This window comes from Lampetra fluviatilis, chromosome 62 (genome assembly GCF_964198595.1).
Source record: "Lampetra fluviatilis chromosome 62, kcLamFluv1.1, whole genome shotgun sequence".
NCBI classification, from domain to species: Eukaryota; Metazoa; Chordata; class Hyperoartia; order Petromyzontiformes; family Petromyzontidae; genus Lampetra; species Lampetra fluviatilis.
This window is the reverse complement of record NC_136336.1, coordinates 429,674-444,417: the sequence shown is the minus strand read 5'-3', so window position 1 is coordinate 444,417 and position 14,744 is coordinate 429,674. Positions and strand designations below refer to the sequence as shown.

The 14,744-nt window shown below is 44.3% G+C and overlaps 1 protein-coding gene across 2 annotated transcripts in view; it reads left to right on the top strand.

The window, feature by feature from the left end:
* LOC144951349 (uncharacterized) overlaps window positions 1-12,942 on the top strand; it is a 201,748-nt gene extending 188,806 nt beyond the window's left edge. For both annotated transcript variants that reach the window (XM_078881564.1, XM_078881563.1), the window contains one exon: window positions 10,784-12,942. In XM_078881564.1, coding sequence (XP_078737690.1) covers window positions 10,784-11,445 — 662 coding nt within the window. In that variant the 3' untranslated portion in view covers window positions 11,446-12,942. The remainder of the gene's footprint in view (window positions 1-10,783) is intronic.
* The last annotated feature ends 1,802 nt before the right edge of the window (window positions 12,943-14,744 follow it).

The following is a 14,744-nucleotide window of genomic DNA, read 5'->3' as shown; positions in this document are numbered from 1 at the left end:
GCGGTTGTTGTCCATGCCCAGCCCCTTTAGTCCGTCCACTGGCTTCACAAGGGCATTCCCACGCCATTGTGGTCGCGCAATGGTTATTTAGTTTCGTCCTTTCCATTGAAGTAATTTCTTTAGAACTGGATTTTTGTGTTTTAGTTTGTTGTCCCCCCCTATCCGCAACTTTTGATTTGTACAGTGGTGAAAATTCCACATTTCTATCGCGAGTTTATCTAACCCAAAAACCTTTATGAATAATATTGGTCGCAAAAGCCTACGTGTTAAAATTAACGACGCATTTATATTCCCGCGATCCAACCCAACAAACCTTTATTATGGGTTGTTATTGCTTGAAATAACACCAAATATAAGAACTGCTTTTTGTTTTCAGTGTATTGTCCTTCCCCCCCTCCCCCCGCGCAACCTCTGATCAGCACAGTTGGCTAACGCCCAGTACAAAATAAGTTCAACATACATACATACGTTCGCAGATGCTGGCCAGCGCGGATAGATGAAGGTGTGGAGTGTAGGTGCGGTAGTATAGAAGTACAGAACAAGCCGTTTTGATACACACCACTTTGCTGACTCTGCGGGCCTACGTGTGTTTGATGATGACAGAATTGGCCAGTTCATAGAGGTGGCGTGCTCCTAAGGGATCTCCAAACCCAAGTGGGCTCCCAGCCAGACGAGTGATAGGATGTAAACTAAAACTATAAATTGTTTCAACAAGTAGTAGGCTTTCATGGCAAATATTATCTATAATAGAGGTGTTTTTTTGGTTAGATTACGTAAATAAGACTGAAACAGGATTTATCGACAATTCTGGCTGTCGCCTGATGAGGTTGAGTTGTAATTACCGGCGAAACGTCATGGTACTCAAATTGTAAATGTTGTGGACTTACTCTCCAACACACCGGGAAATGTATAGCAGCGGCCAAATACTCCAAACGCAAGTCGATTCTAAATGTGAAGGGAAAAAACAGTATCATCCAGATAAAAATCCACACGACCACGGGGAGAAAGAGAGATGCAAAAACTCCAAATACAGTGGTTCGCTCGGTTTACTATACCATCGATTAACGATATTTAAATTTAACGATCCGCCTCCCATAGGCATCCCCCATTGTTTCTATGAACGAAACATTTTCGATGAACAGTGTGTGTGTTCACGATATTACACGGGCCGCCAATTTCGGCCAATCGAAGTGGTCCTAGATGGACTCAGCAGACCTCAGCCAATCAGCGACGCCCTTTTATAGCATTTTGAGAGCAACTGTTTTTCTGGTGAAAAAGGTCAACTTACGGTCGTCTTGGAACAAGTTAAGCCTTTAACATATATTTCCTATATTCGATTAACAATATTTTCAATTCACGATGGTTTTCGCGGAACCAATTAATATATCGTTAACAAAGGGACCACTGTATATAGCTGGCGTCAGCGTCGCCAAAGCAGTTCAAGGGCACCTGTGGCTCACTTTCCCTCTGATGTCTGCTTTCCGTGGTGGGGAAAACTCAAGCGACTGAGTTTGCTCTAAAATAATTTAAGCAATACAACTGCTCAACCCGGGCTATGAGTGCTCTGATTACGTGCATTATCATTGTGTAATGTAGCTCTCAGAGACACCATCTTGTTCAGTTATATGTGTATTTATTATGAATAAAATCCGCCGACTCACTGATAACTTAACGAGTAACCGCGAGTGACTAAATACACTTAGGTAACTTAGATAACTCTATTCTGAGACAACATAACTCTAGCCTTCCAAGACTACTCCAGGATGATGAACACGACCCGATCCAAGGTGACAACAGCGACGGCAGTTCCCCCACAACAGCAGCCCAGAGCCCCGGTTCACGCCGGCTCTTATTCACCTCACAACCCGGCCATGCCACTATTCCAGAACCCTCTCTCACCACACCTGGCCCTGTCTGTCTTTGCCCTTATTACAATTTACGATCGTTAGGTCCCGTGCTTCCCCTCACGCGACCCTGTCAAAGCTTGTCGCACATTACCCTAACGTGACCCTGTCTGTTCCTGTTATGTTAATTAGTAACCATGGCCACGGGAAGCCGTACTGTCCCTACATCACCCTGTACTGTCCTTACATCACCCCCCCCCTCTTGTTAAAAATATAGCGGCCCCGGTTAACACAATTTCAAATTAACCTCTTTCAAGCCGAACTATACGCAATGCAATGCATAACCAATGTTTTAGGACTGAAGAGCAGGAAAATAAATAATCCTACATCTCAGAAGAACAATGAGAACAACAACAACACCACAACAATCCATATGACGAATGTGACGCAAACTCCCGCGATCATCACAACAAGCAACGGACATTTCTAACATTAATAATTATGAAGAGGTAACATCTTCCAAATGGACACCCCCCTCCATCATAATTAGGGGGTGACGTCACTCCACATGGGGGGGCGAGGCACCTCCTCCCCCCTCCTCAGCGTCAACTTACAACCCTCACTACAAAGGCAGAACTCCCACGTCACGTGGTCTCCGCAACGCTATTGAGATATAGAAGCAAAAAGGACGTCATGATGCAACAAGGGATTATAACCTTAAATTAAATAAGTCTGTGTCACCGCGGCCTTACAAATTGCACACAAATTGATGCAATTAATATAACGTCGTGGTCTGCTTTTCGCTTGCAAGTTTCAGATTAACTGAAATACAACGTCTTTGGACGGGCAAAAGGCTCGGACAAAAAATATTCTTCCATTGAATTAATTTCCTTCCAGGATGGAGCATAAACATGGGTTTTCTCTAGAGTCGTGTCTTCCGTGTAGGTTAATATTTAACATGCAACACGGGAAATTTCTGTTTAACATTACCAGTGAGGATGTGTGATGTGCGTTTGTGAAATGAAACGTGTTAATTTACTGTACACTGTATGCATGTTTAACTTCTAATCGGAGGTGCAGGGGAAGGACAACAAACTAAACACAAAATGCAGTTATAAAAAATAGTTTTCAATCTACGTGATTTAAAAGTACACAGCTCCAGTGGTTTCCGAATATCGGAAGAGCATTCCAGACGGCCGCAGAATCACATCTGAAAGCGCGCAATGCCGTGACCGTCTTTGTTCGATGGCCAGCCAAAAGTCGCCGCTGTGAGGATGATCGGAGTTCACGTGATGATTATGTGTTACATGTTTGTTTTGTAGTCTTGTCAATGGGAACGGTGCGAGAGTGCTGAGCACACTGCAACCTCGACTTCATAGAGCAGCACTCATTTTATAGCCACACATGTAATGCACCACAGGACTCCCTCGTTATTCACGAACTTGCTATATCCGCTATTTTGGCTATCCGCGAATCGCATCTAGAACTCTACACGACTACTGTATCGAGAGAGAAAGAAAGTGATGAGCTAAAGAGATGAGAAAGTGATGAGAAAGTGATGACGCATAGCATCATCATAATTCAAGGTAATTTTGTTTATAAACTACTAGCTTTACTACCCGGCTTCGCCCGTTACTTGGAATCACCACGCCCGGCCGCCTTTGTCTCCCCAGTGGCGATGTTCACACCACACCAGTTACTCGTTTGAGGCTGAGTCGACCTAGGGGAGGCCCAGGACCGGTTCAAATAATCGTCACCGGTGGTGGCCATGAGCGAGAATCGAACTCGGGTTTCAAGTTCATTTAAGTTAATTTATTAGGTATAGCCCTGTGAGCCATTCGGCTCTTGAATCGGGTGCAACCGCAACAAACAAAAAAAACAAAAACATGAACAAGAAAACATCTTAAAGTGACTATGTGCAAACAGAAAATCCAAGAAAAGACCGCAAAATATTGCAGAAAAAGCACCGTACACCAACACTGTGCAAAAATCCCAGTGGGATGCAAGTCAAACAACAACAACCACAAGACAACTTAGATTAAGGCCATCAGTCTAACTCTGTACTACAACAAACAAACATGGCTAAACCGAAAAACTTTTCATAAATCACCAAAATAAAGCCATACAAGCAATGAAACAGTGATCATAGGGACTGTGACCGAATTTTCACAATAAACGATGTAAACAACATGTATTACCAAACTCTGCATCCATAGCTGGCTGCATTTCGGTTAAGCTGAACGGGCAGATTATCTGTGTTAGATGCCTTTTCGATAATTTTGATTGTTTTCCAGAAGGTCCTGGCATTTCCATGTGATTCCAGGACAGTGGAGGAAAAGTATGCATTTATTGCTTGCCGTATTTTTTTGACACATCTATTCCTTACAATCCTGTATTCTAGCCAGTCATGTACCAAATTACTTTTCTGAGCACATGCCCAAGCCTTGTCCCTAGTTTTCATGAGCTTAGTAATCAAGGGATCAAACCATGGTGGGCGGTTGCCTTTAGTTTTAAATCTATCCAACGGAGCATGTATGTTAAGAATTTGGAGAAACGTGTACCTGAAGGTCTCCCAAGCCGTAGTCAGGTTGGGGATATCACAGACCTTGTCAATATCCGAGTGAAGCACATCATTAGTAAATGCCTGAATGCTGAAGTGTCTCATGGAGTGCTTCTCAACCAATTTAGGGGGGGGCTTTGGGTCTTGCTGATGATCTCACCCCAAATATGAAGGAGTGATCACTAAGATTATTACCCAGAACACCAGTCAGCGCAAAATTGTGAGGGGCATTTGTTAATAGGACGTCAAGCAGAGATTACTGTCCCGGGTTCTTTAGGTTGGGTCTTGTGGGGACATTTATTTATTGAAATAGGTTACATTCATCTGCAAATGTGTGGCCACGGCCGGCGGGTTTAGCCAATTCCAATTCAGATCACCCATTAAAATGATTTCACCTTTAGGAAGGCCCCCAAGAAGCTCCCTCAGTGCGTTTCCAACATCCTTACCACTAGGTGGTCTATAGCAGCACACTACCAATATCTGTTGATTTTTGGGAGAGTGATTCTGATAGCCAGACTTTCAAAGCAATATTTCTTTAAAAAAGGAATGAGCTGGTGAACATGCAATAGTACTACGAACATAAATGGCAATTCCACCTCCTTTGGACCCTCGGTCAAGTCGAAAAAGGTTGTAGTTGTCAATCGTAATCTGCAAGTCATTGACAGCCGGAGTGAGAAATGTTTCTGTAAGGCAGAAAATTTCCGGGTCCAGATTTGCCAATTCTAGTTTTATCTTCTTGGTTCTTTCGGTAAAGTCACGTAGAAGGGAAGTAATAAAATAATAATAAAAAAACATAATAAAATAATTCTCACGACGTTTCGGCCACAACGCAAGCAGTCGTCCTCAAGTGAAGAATGAAACACCACCAAGCTTGGAGCGTATATTTAAGCTGGTTTGGAGGGGGGAAGAGGAGCGCCTTGACAAAAGAATTTTCATATCAAGAGTAATTTTAGAATATTTATGGGAAATGCGTAGGAGGTGGGCGGGGGGTTTCAAAGTCATATTATGCCCGTGCATTATGCAGGATTAGCAGCATCAAAGGGAGGGGATGGGGGTAGCATTAACAAAGGGAAGGAATGTTAATAGTATGTAGCTGCAGTTACTAAACAACCACGTAAAAAACTAAAGTATAAACTACATAGTATCATCAGTATACTAAATATACTTTCCAATAAGCTGAGCAAATAACAGTAAGTAATGAATGACAATTCTACGTCGCAAAAAATATAATATGCTTCCAGCTAAACTTTGTTCTCTTACATCACAGGGGTCTACACCGTACTATATACTACCATAGACAAACCCAACATTAAATTACATACCGTATTACTATACACCACTCTATACCTTCGTCTATTATATTATCCTAAGTATTATTCTACCCACCCTACTGTATACGACACTGCTGTATATTCACTATACAATTACGATATTGTATATTACCTTATACATTGTATTAAACATTACAATTTTATACTATTTATATAATCTGCTATACACTATACCATTGACCGTCGTGTGAAAGATACTAAGAGGAAGCAACGAAATATGTCAATGGGAGAGTGGTGAAAGGAGACTTGCAGCGGAGCAAAGAATCCATTCCCTGCGGAGAATAAAAGATATATAGTCAATGCCAGTGAGTGGACTGCGGTCTGAAAGTCACCGGAAACGTGAACACAATCAGTTAAGATCCGAAATGATTCATTACGTCCTTCCAATGATTGCTGAGCCAGAATCCATCTTCTCGGTTGAAATTGTCTCTGTGTTTGTATATGTGTATCGCCTCATGAACGAATCTCTCATGGTAGCCAGATGGCTTGCAGAGAACCTCTGTCTTGGAGAAGTCAATGTCATGTGAGCCCACTGAATTGTAACAGTGATCTGCCACGGCTGAGGTGTTTGTCCTACCGTGTTTCAGGTCTGCTTTATGTTCACGGATGCGGTCCGAGACATGTCGTTTGGTTTCTCCAATGTAACTGCTACCACAGAGGCAACTTAGTTTGTAGACGCCAGGGTACTGTATGTCTGGAACCACATCTTTTACAGACGGGACCAGATCACGGATTTTATGTACTGTGTTGAATCGGACCTGGATCTTGTGTTTAATCAGGATTTTGGAGATCTTTTTGTGACCCCAGCAATGTAGGGTAAGGTGATGGTTTTGAAAGGCTCCTCAACAGGATCCTTCTTGATGGTTGGAGTAATGGCTTTGCGGATTGTGTAGTCGGAGTAACCATTAGCCTTAAGAGCTTGGCGTACGTGTTTGAGTTCACTGGTAATGTGTTCCTGGTCGGAGATGCATTGGGCTCTATGGTATAGAGTCTTGATGAGGGAGTTCTACTGGGATGGATGGTGGTGGGAATCCGGTTTTAGGTAAGCATCCGTATGGGTGGCTTTCCTGTATACAGAATGGCTCATTGAACCATCAGGTCTCCTTTTAATTACGACATCCAAAAAGGGTAGCTTGCCATCTTTTTCGACTTCCATGGTGAATCTGATGGCTGGGTGTATGGAATTGATGTGGTCGAGGAATTGGTCTAGAGCAGGCCGGCCATGTGGCCAGATGACAAAAGTGTCATCTACGTACCTCTTCCATAAGTTCGGGCGTAGAGTGGCAGTCTGGATGGCGTCAGTCTCAAATTTCTCCATGAAAACGTTGGCTACAACCGGAGATAGGGGGGAGCCCATTGGGGTGCCCTCAGTTTGTTTGTAGAAAGTTCCATTCCAGGTGAAGTATGTATTGGTTAAGCAGTGTCTCACCAGGGGGGGTACCCCAGTATTCAGTCCTTGATGAACCAAGTCTTCAATGATTGCGATGGTGTCAGGTACAGGAACTTTGGTGAATAAGGAAACCACATCAAAACTGACAAGCAGGTCGTCTGGGGACAGGGAAATTCCCTTGATTGTCGATACCAGGTCCGTAGAGCGTAGTACCGCAGAGGTGGTTTGTCCAGTGAAAGGCTGCAGGATTTCAGACAAAAAACGAGCCAGTTTATAGGTGGGGGAGTTGATAGTAGAGACAATGGGACGAAGAGGTGTATCTTCTTTATGTATCTTTGGAAGGCCATATAATCTTGGTGGCCTGGCTGCAGAAGGTTTCAAAGAGAACTGTTTGGTTTGATCAATTAATGTGGTTGAATCAGAAATGATTTTGTTGGTTTTAATGACGAGGCTGTTGGTGGGGTCTCTTTTTATTTTTGTATAGCTGCCATCGTTGAGTAGTTCTTGAATTTTGTTGTTGTATTCTATTTTGTCCATGATGACAGTGGCATTGCCTTTGTCGGCTGAGAGGATGACAATGTCATCCCTCTGTTTTTAATTGAGCTAATTCAAAACGCTCATATTTTCTGATGTTACTAGCTGGCATCTTAGCGTTTTTGAGGGTTACAGCGATTTCAGATCTTGCTACGTCTGCAGCAATGTGACCCAGGCCCTTGAGAGCCACATCTACTCGGGCAATGATATCATTAACTGGTATGTGGTATTTGATGCTGCTAATCCTGCATAATGCACGGGCATAATATGACTTTGAAACCCCCTGCCCACCTCCTACGCATTTCCCATAAATATGCTAACATTCCTCTTGATATGCAAATTATTTTGTCAAGGCGCTCTTCTTCCCCCCACCAAACCAGCTTAAATATACGCTCCAAGCTTGGTGGTGTTTCATTCTTCACCTGAGGACGGCTGCTTGCGTTGTGGCCGAAACGTCGTGAGAATTATTTTATTATGTTTTATTTTTATTATTTTATTACTTCCCTTCTACGTGACTTTACCGAAAGAACCAAGAAGATGAATCCCTGCAGTCACGAAAGCTTTAAATCGAAAAATTCTAGTTTTAGTTGACTTAATTCAATCACAAGCCCTCTGATGTTGACATATAGAACACCAACACCTTTTCTGCCAAAAAAATCTACAGAATTAAATGAGTTCTTTACATTTGGGCCAGGGTGAAGCTCAATACCTCCCAGAAATAAGAAAAATTGAATTAATAGTTTGCACAAGTATTTTCTGTGAAAGGATGAAGAGCGACGAACCTTGGACGAATAGCAGCTGCTTACGTATGGCGACATTTTTAAGAGCAGAATGAAGTTAGGAAGGAGTGCTGGTGAAGTAATAGGACAGAAATAGGGTTTAAAAGGATACAATGATGGAGTGTAGAAGTGGCTATAAGCTCTTTCACTAGCGGGTGTAATGGCAAATGGAGCATCAAGTATGGACGAGAAATAACGAGGGCTGTCAGTGGTGGAGTTGTGTTTGGCACTAGATATGGCCGGGAGGGACAGCAGTAGAATACACAGCAGAACTGCCATCTTTAAAATAACAAAGAACCACAACAGTTAAACACACACGTGAAAACGTACAGGTAGGCCAAGCGCGAGTAATGTCTTGCCGCACTCGTCACACATGTACAGCTTCTCGCCCGTGTGCTTGAGTTTGTGGTGGTGGTCAGCTTCCGGTCACGAAGTTGACTAGTCGTTCAGGGTCGCTGGGTTCGTAGCGCAGCGCGCTAACCACTACACTACAATGCATTACGCTTCCACATGCGTGGGTCACAAGACAGATTTAACGTCACAGCTCACTTGCCGTGCAAAAAATATAACTAAGTGTATTTTTCTAATTTTTGCATGGTGTACAGTCTGGAAAATACCCACATGGCACATTTCAAGTTTGTTGCATGTCGGGAAGTACGCTAAACATTGTGAACAGGCACACATAATCACAACTTTGCTTTTTAGACCGCGTTCCACTCACTGGCATTGTATTCTCCGCAGGGAATGGATTCTTTGCTCCGCTGCAAGTTTCCCCCCACTACTCACCCATTGACGGTCAATGGTACAGTGTATTATAACAAATAGTTTAACATTTATATGCTTAATACAATGTTCAAAGTAATATATAGTATCGTAATTGTATAGTGAATATATAGCAGTGTGATATACATTAGGGTGGGTAGAATAATACATAGTGTTATATTACAATGTATAAGGTTTAGGGTGGTTTATACCAATACAGTATATAATTTAATGTTGGGTTTGTCTATGGCAGTATATAGTACGGTGTAGACTCGTGTAATGTAAGAGAATAAAGTTTAGATGGAAGCATATTATATAATTTTTACGACGTAGAATTGTGATGTATTGCTTGCTGTTGGTAACTCAGCTTATTGTAGAGTATTACTGCAGCTACATACTATTAGTTGCTGCAGCTACATACTATTAACACTCCTTCCCTTTATTAATGCTACCCCTCCCTTTGATGCTGCTAATCCTGCATAATGCACGGGCATATTTAGTACTATTCACATACCTGCATTTCCCATATCCCCTCCCTTTGATGCTGCTAATCCTGCATAATGCACGGGCATATGTAATACTAATCACATTCCTGCATTTCCCATAAATATGCTGAGTTCCTCTTGATATGCAAATTCTTTTGTCGAAGCGCCCTTTCCCCCCCTCCCAGCCCAGCTTATATATATGCTCCAAGCTCGTTTGCTGTTTCATTCAGACGCTGTCTCCCCGACAGACCTGGTTTTCACCTGAGGACGGCTGCTTGCGTTGTGGCCGAAACGTCGTGAGAATTATTTTATTATGTTTTATTTTTATTATTTTATTACTTCCCTTCTACGTGACTTTACCGAAAGAACCAAGAAGATGAACTTTGCTTTTATATATATGGAGATTATTTCATACTTTTTTATCTACATGTTTATTATAACCTATTAAAATTGTTGTTGTGTCATTGTGATTATTTTCATGTATTTATTAGCAAATTGTGCTTTTCACAAGAATCTCTGGAACGTATCTTTCGTGAATAACGAGGTGAACACTATAAATCTGGATTTGGCCTACCCTTGGTTGGCTCAGCCTAAAATGAATACCTGGGACGGTGGTGTATCATCATCTGCATAGCAGAGAATAGGAAGGGCATGAACACCACCACCAGCGTGTGTGTGCCATTCCCAAAGTCATAGCTGCTTGCTAACTGTACAGGAAGTCCTCGACTTAGGAACGCCCAACTTACGAACACCCGTACTTACGAAGCAGCTTACATGGAATATAATTTTTTATTGACTTATAACGCGAACTGGCACTTGAAAATAGAACCACAGAACTATTTTGTTCAGAGGAGCAATCCTCCGCAAGGTGTAGTGAGTCGGCCTCCCACTGGGAATGAATGTTTGTGTGTGTGTGCGTGTACAGATGTTTGTGTGCGCACAAAGGCGACCGGACATGGTGCTAGCCACCCACCCCCTTGTGTGCACAGTGCCGGTCTTCATGCGATTAACAGCACTTGCCCCAACAGTCTGTTCATGGCTCTCGGGGGGACAGGAGGGATCTTTGTATTTGTTTTTAATTGCGTATTTCATCCACAGGCCTGATCATCCACGAGGGGCCAGCAATATATCGCATCTTCAAGCGCTGGCGAGCCGTAAACCAGCGGTGGAAAGTGCTCAACTACGACAAGATCAGGGACAAGTCGGACACGGCAGGCTCCACGACCACGACGACAGTGACGGCTGCGACGACGATATCCTCAACCGCGACGGCAACAGCGACAGCAACCACGACCCCGGCATTGGCAGCGGTAGCCACGGCCGTGGCCACCCGAGCCACGAGCACGACAGCGGCGGTGGCGAACGGAGCGCAAGGGAGCGCCCCGTCGGCTCCTTCCTTCCTGCGCCGGAGGATTCGCGTCCTCGGAGCCTTCTCGGGCCCTTTCGGATTCCACCACCACCACCACCATGGCGCGCCGCAACACTATGGCCACCACCAACGGCGAGGGCACCACCACCACCACCACCTGCACCACCACCACCTCCTCCACCACCATCACCACCTCCTCCACCACCACCACCACCGGAGCGGCCCGCGTCTCGGCCTGGGCCTCGGGCCGGGCATGAGCGCAGGCCACGGCCGCTGCGCCCACCCACTGCTGCAGATGCTACAGAGGCTGCGGCAGTGCAACCGGGGGGGTGGGGGGAATCGGGGCGCCCGCGCCCGTCGCGAGCTCGTCATGAGGGTCACCACTGTGTAGCCACCGCCGCCTCACATGCGGCTGAGGGCCCGCTGGCTGATCGCCTCTAAGGTGGGGGGGGCTGACTTCGCCGGAAGGGCATGCCGGTGGCCGCCACCGTGGACTGAAGTTTCGCAGTCACTCTAGAGTGAACGTTTGAGGTGGTGTAAGCGCGGGTTGAGAGCATTGGTAGTGCGGTGGCTTGCGTGGGCTCTCAGCGGCTAAGCCACCATGCCGAGACACCACCACCACTCACTAAGATCAGGGGTTGAATTCCAGGCTCCTACTCGAAACAAAGTTGGATTGTTCTTTGTGGTAGTTTCAGCCATTGCCAAAAATAGGTCCCGGATGTGCACATGTGCAGCACACGAGACGGCGCATGCGCGTTTGCACCCAACCCGAGCGTAATGAAAACCCGCAGGAATGCCGGATATGTGGCTGCCAGCAGGAGAGGAGCCACCAATTAGCACGCTTTAGCTATGTAAGGTGCGAAAGAAGTTAAAACGTGCGTGCGTAATTACGGAGGCTCATCGGAGAAAGTGGCTTCTGTGGTGTCTCTGTGGTGCAAGGGTGCTTCAGGTGATGCTTCGTGATCTCCGGACGGTTCCAGAAACAGATTCCTTCACTTCATGCGGTGATGTCAGCCCGTGGGAATGGTACAGCGTGGGTGACCTGTAGGCCACAATTTACACGCGACACAATTATTTAAATGATGGAAAGGTGTGGCGCTATTAACGATATTGGTCGTGATGACCTCTTGAACTTGATTTGACCCATTAAATATGTACACTGAAAGGAGACTATGTAATGGTTTACATTAATATTGCAAAAAAGGATAAACCAATACTTGCAAAAAGGTATTTTTGTTGATTATATGAAAAGACACGACATTTAAGGCATATCGCTACTGTTGTGCACGGGATTGTGGGTCACCACTACAGCTACATGGCTGTCCAGGTTTTATGTGCATAGTGGGCAAGTGGATTGTTTACCCACATATAATGGAAATGCATTGATTGTCAAATTCCTGAACACGTTTGCATATACCACAGACAGCCCGTTCACAGAGAGTATTTGTTACAAAAAACAAAAATGTTCAGGCACAGAAAAGAGGGTAATGATCTGCTCAACCCAAGCTATTCACACTTTTGTGTTTCCATTGTCCTTGTACTGCTCACCCTTTGGTGGCCTTCGTTCTAAAGCACTGGAGGTGAGACGAAGCCATAGAGGAGGCTGTCTCTGGTGTAGGCCAATCAGTTTCAAGGGCAATGCTTACATTGTTCCTGTTCCTGGGTAGTAAGTGTTATTTCCTAATTTGCATATGCCTAAAAAGTATAGAAAATGGCTATTATTCCCCACAAATTTTGCTTTTGTGACCAGAACAATGATATTTTGAAATGTACCTATTTTAATGAGAAAACGGGCAAATTTGAGTATTTTCATTCACATAAAGTAAAAAAAAAACATATGAATCAAAATGAACATTTACTCATTCTAAAGTAATAAAAAAAATTACTACAAAAGATTTAGAAGTGAGTCGTTTTTCGAGATTTACGATTATACTCTAAATCACTTTCAAGAATCAGTCCCCAAATGTAGTCTCCCATACTGTCGTTGGTAGCAGCGTTCAAAAGTCCAGTATATCCTGGTGGAAGCGCTCGCCTTGCTCCTCCGAGTACGCTCCCATGTTCTCCTTGAATTTATCAAGATGAGCATCAAAGATATGGACTTTGAGGGACATCCTACAGCCCATTATGCCGTAGTTCTTCACCAGTCTCAACCAGCTCCACATAGTTTTCGACCTTGTGATTGCCCAGGAAGCCACGAACCACTGCGACAAAGCTGTTCCAAGCCGCTTTCTCCTTACTAGTGAGCTTCTTGGGGAATTCATTGCATTCCAGGATCTTTTTTATCTGTGGTCCGACGAAGACACTGGCTTTGACCTTTGCCTCAGACAGCTTAGGGAAAAAGTCTTGAAGGTACTTTGAGGCTGCTGACTCCTTATCTACAGCTCTGACAAATTGTTTCATAATACACAAGTTGATGTACAGCAATGGCATCAGCACCACTGGCTCCCACTTGATGTTGTTCCTCCCCACAGAGAACTCAGTCCGCTGTGGCCAGTCCCGCCTGTGGTAGTGCACCTTGGTGTCCCTGCTATCCCAAAGGCAAAGATAGCAGAGAAACTTGGTAAAACCGCCTTGGAGACCCATCAGGAATGCCACAATTTCAAAGTCTCCGATAACCTCCCAGCCGTACTCATCATACTTCAAGGCGTCCAGAAAAGTATTGATGCTGTTATAATCCTCTTTGAGGTACACTGAGTGAGCCAGGGGAATTGACGGGTACTTTTTACCATTATGGAGAAGCACGGCTTTGAGGCTCCTGGATGAGCTGTTAATGAAGAGGCGCCACTCATTCTGGTTACAGGCCATTCCAATTGCCTCGAACAGACTGGTCACATTATGGCAGAAGCAGAGCCCTTCTTGACAGGTGAAGAAGCTGCAAAAAGATTGGTGACACTTCCTCTGATCTGCAACTTGCACACTTTCATCCAACAAGTTCCACGGCTTGAGCCTAGATGTCAAAACTACAGCATTGGACTTGGTGAGACCAAGATCTCTGATCAATTCGTTGAGGTATTTTTGGTTGGGGTAATATGGGGTTTTCTCCTCAGCTCCACCTCTCAAATTGTCGTCTGGATCTACAACGTCTTCCTCACTCTCTGACTTGCTGCTCTCTTCTAAATACGGCTGCTCTCTCCGGAGGAGTGGGTACGGGGAGCTCATGGCAGTGTGGCACCGGGGCGATGGATGAAGGAAGGTCGGAATACGTGATAGCAGGTGCATTCTTGCCAGTCCGAGGTTAGAAGGGTCCACCATGCAGAAGTAGCAGTTGCTTTAGTGGTCAGTGGGTTCCCGCCAAATTATTGGTATAGCGAACTTCATGGCTCTCTTTTCCCCTCTGTACCATCCTACAAAAATAAATTTATTTCACCCATGACTAATGTGTAAGAGATTCTCGCAACATTTTTCATACATGATGTATTTTTTCAATAACATTTAAAATTGTAAAACATTTTAAAATTAAAAACTTTTGCAAATTTAAAATTTGTACAAATTTTATAACATAACATTGCGAGCAACAATTGTCCATCTTACCTTCCAGAGTTTTTTTGCATTGATCGCAGGTGAAATGAGGTGCCCATGGTTTGTCTTGATCCCCTACAGGCATGCTGAAATATGCATTATAGGCCTCACACATCTTCGCAGATGCTTCCACAGAGTACTTTTTCGCTCTTGTCTTGATAAATTGGCCGC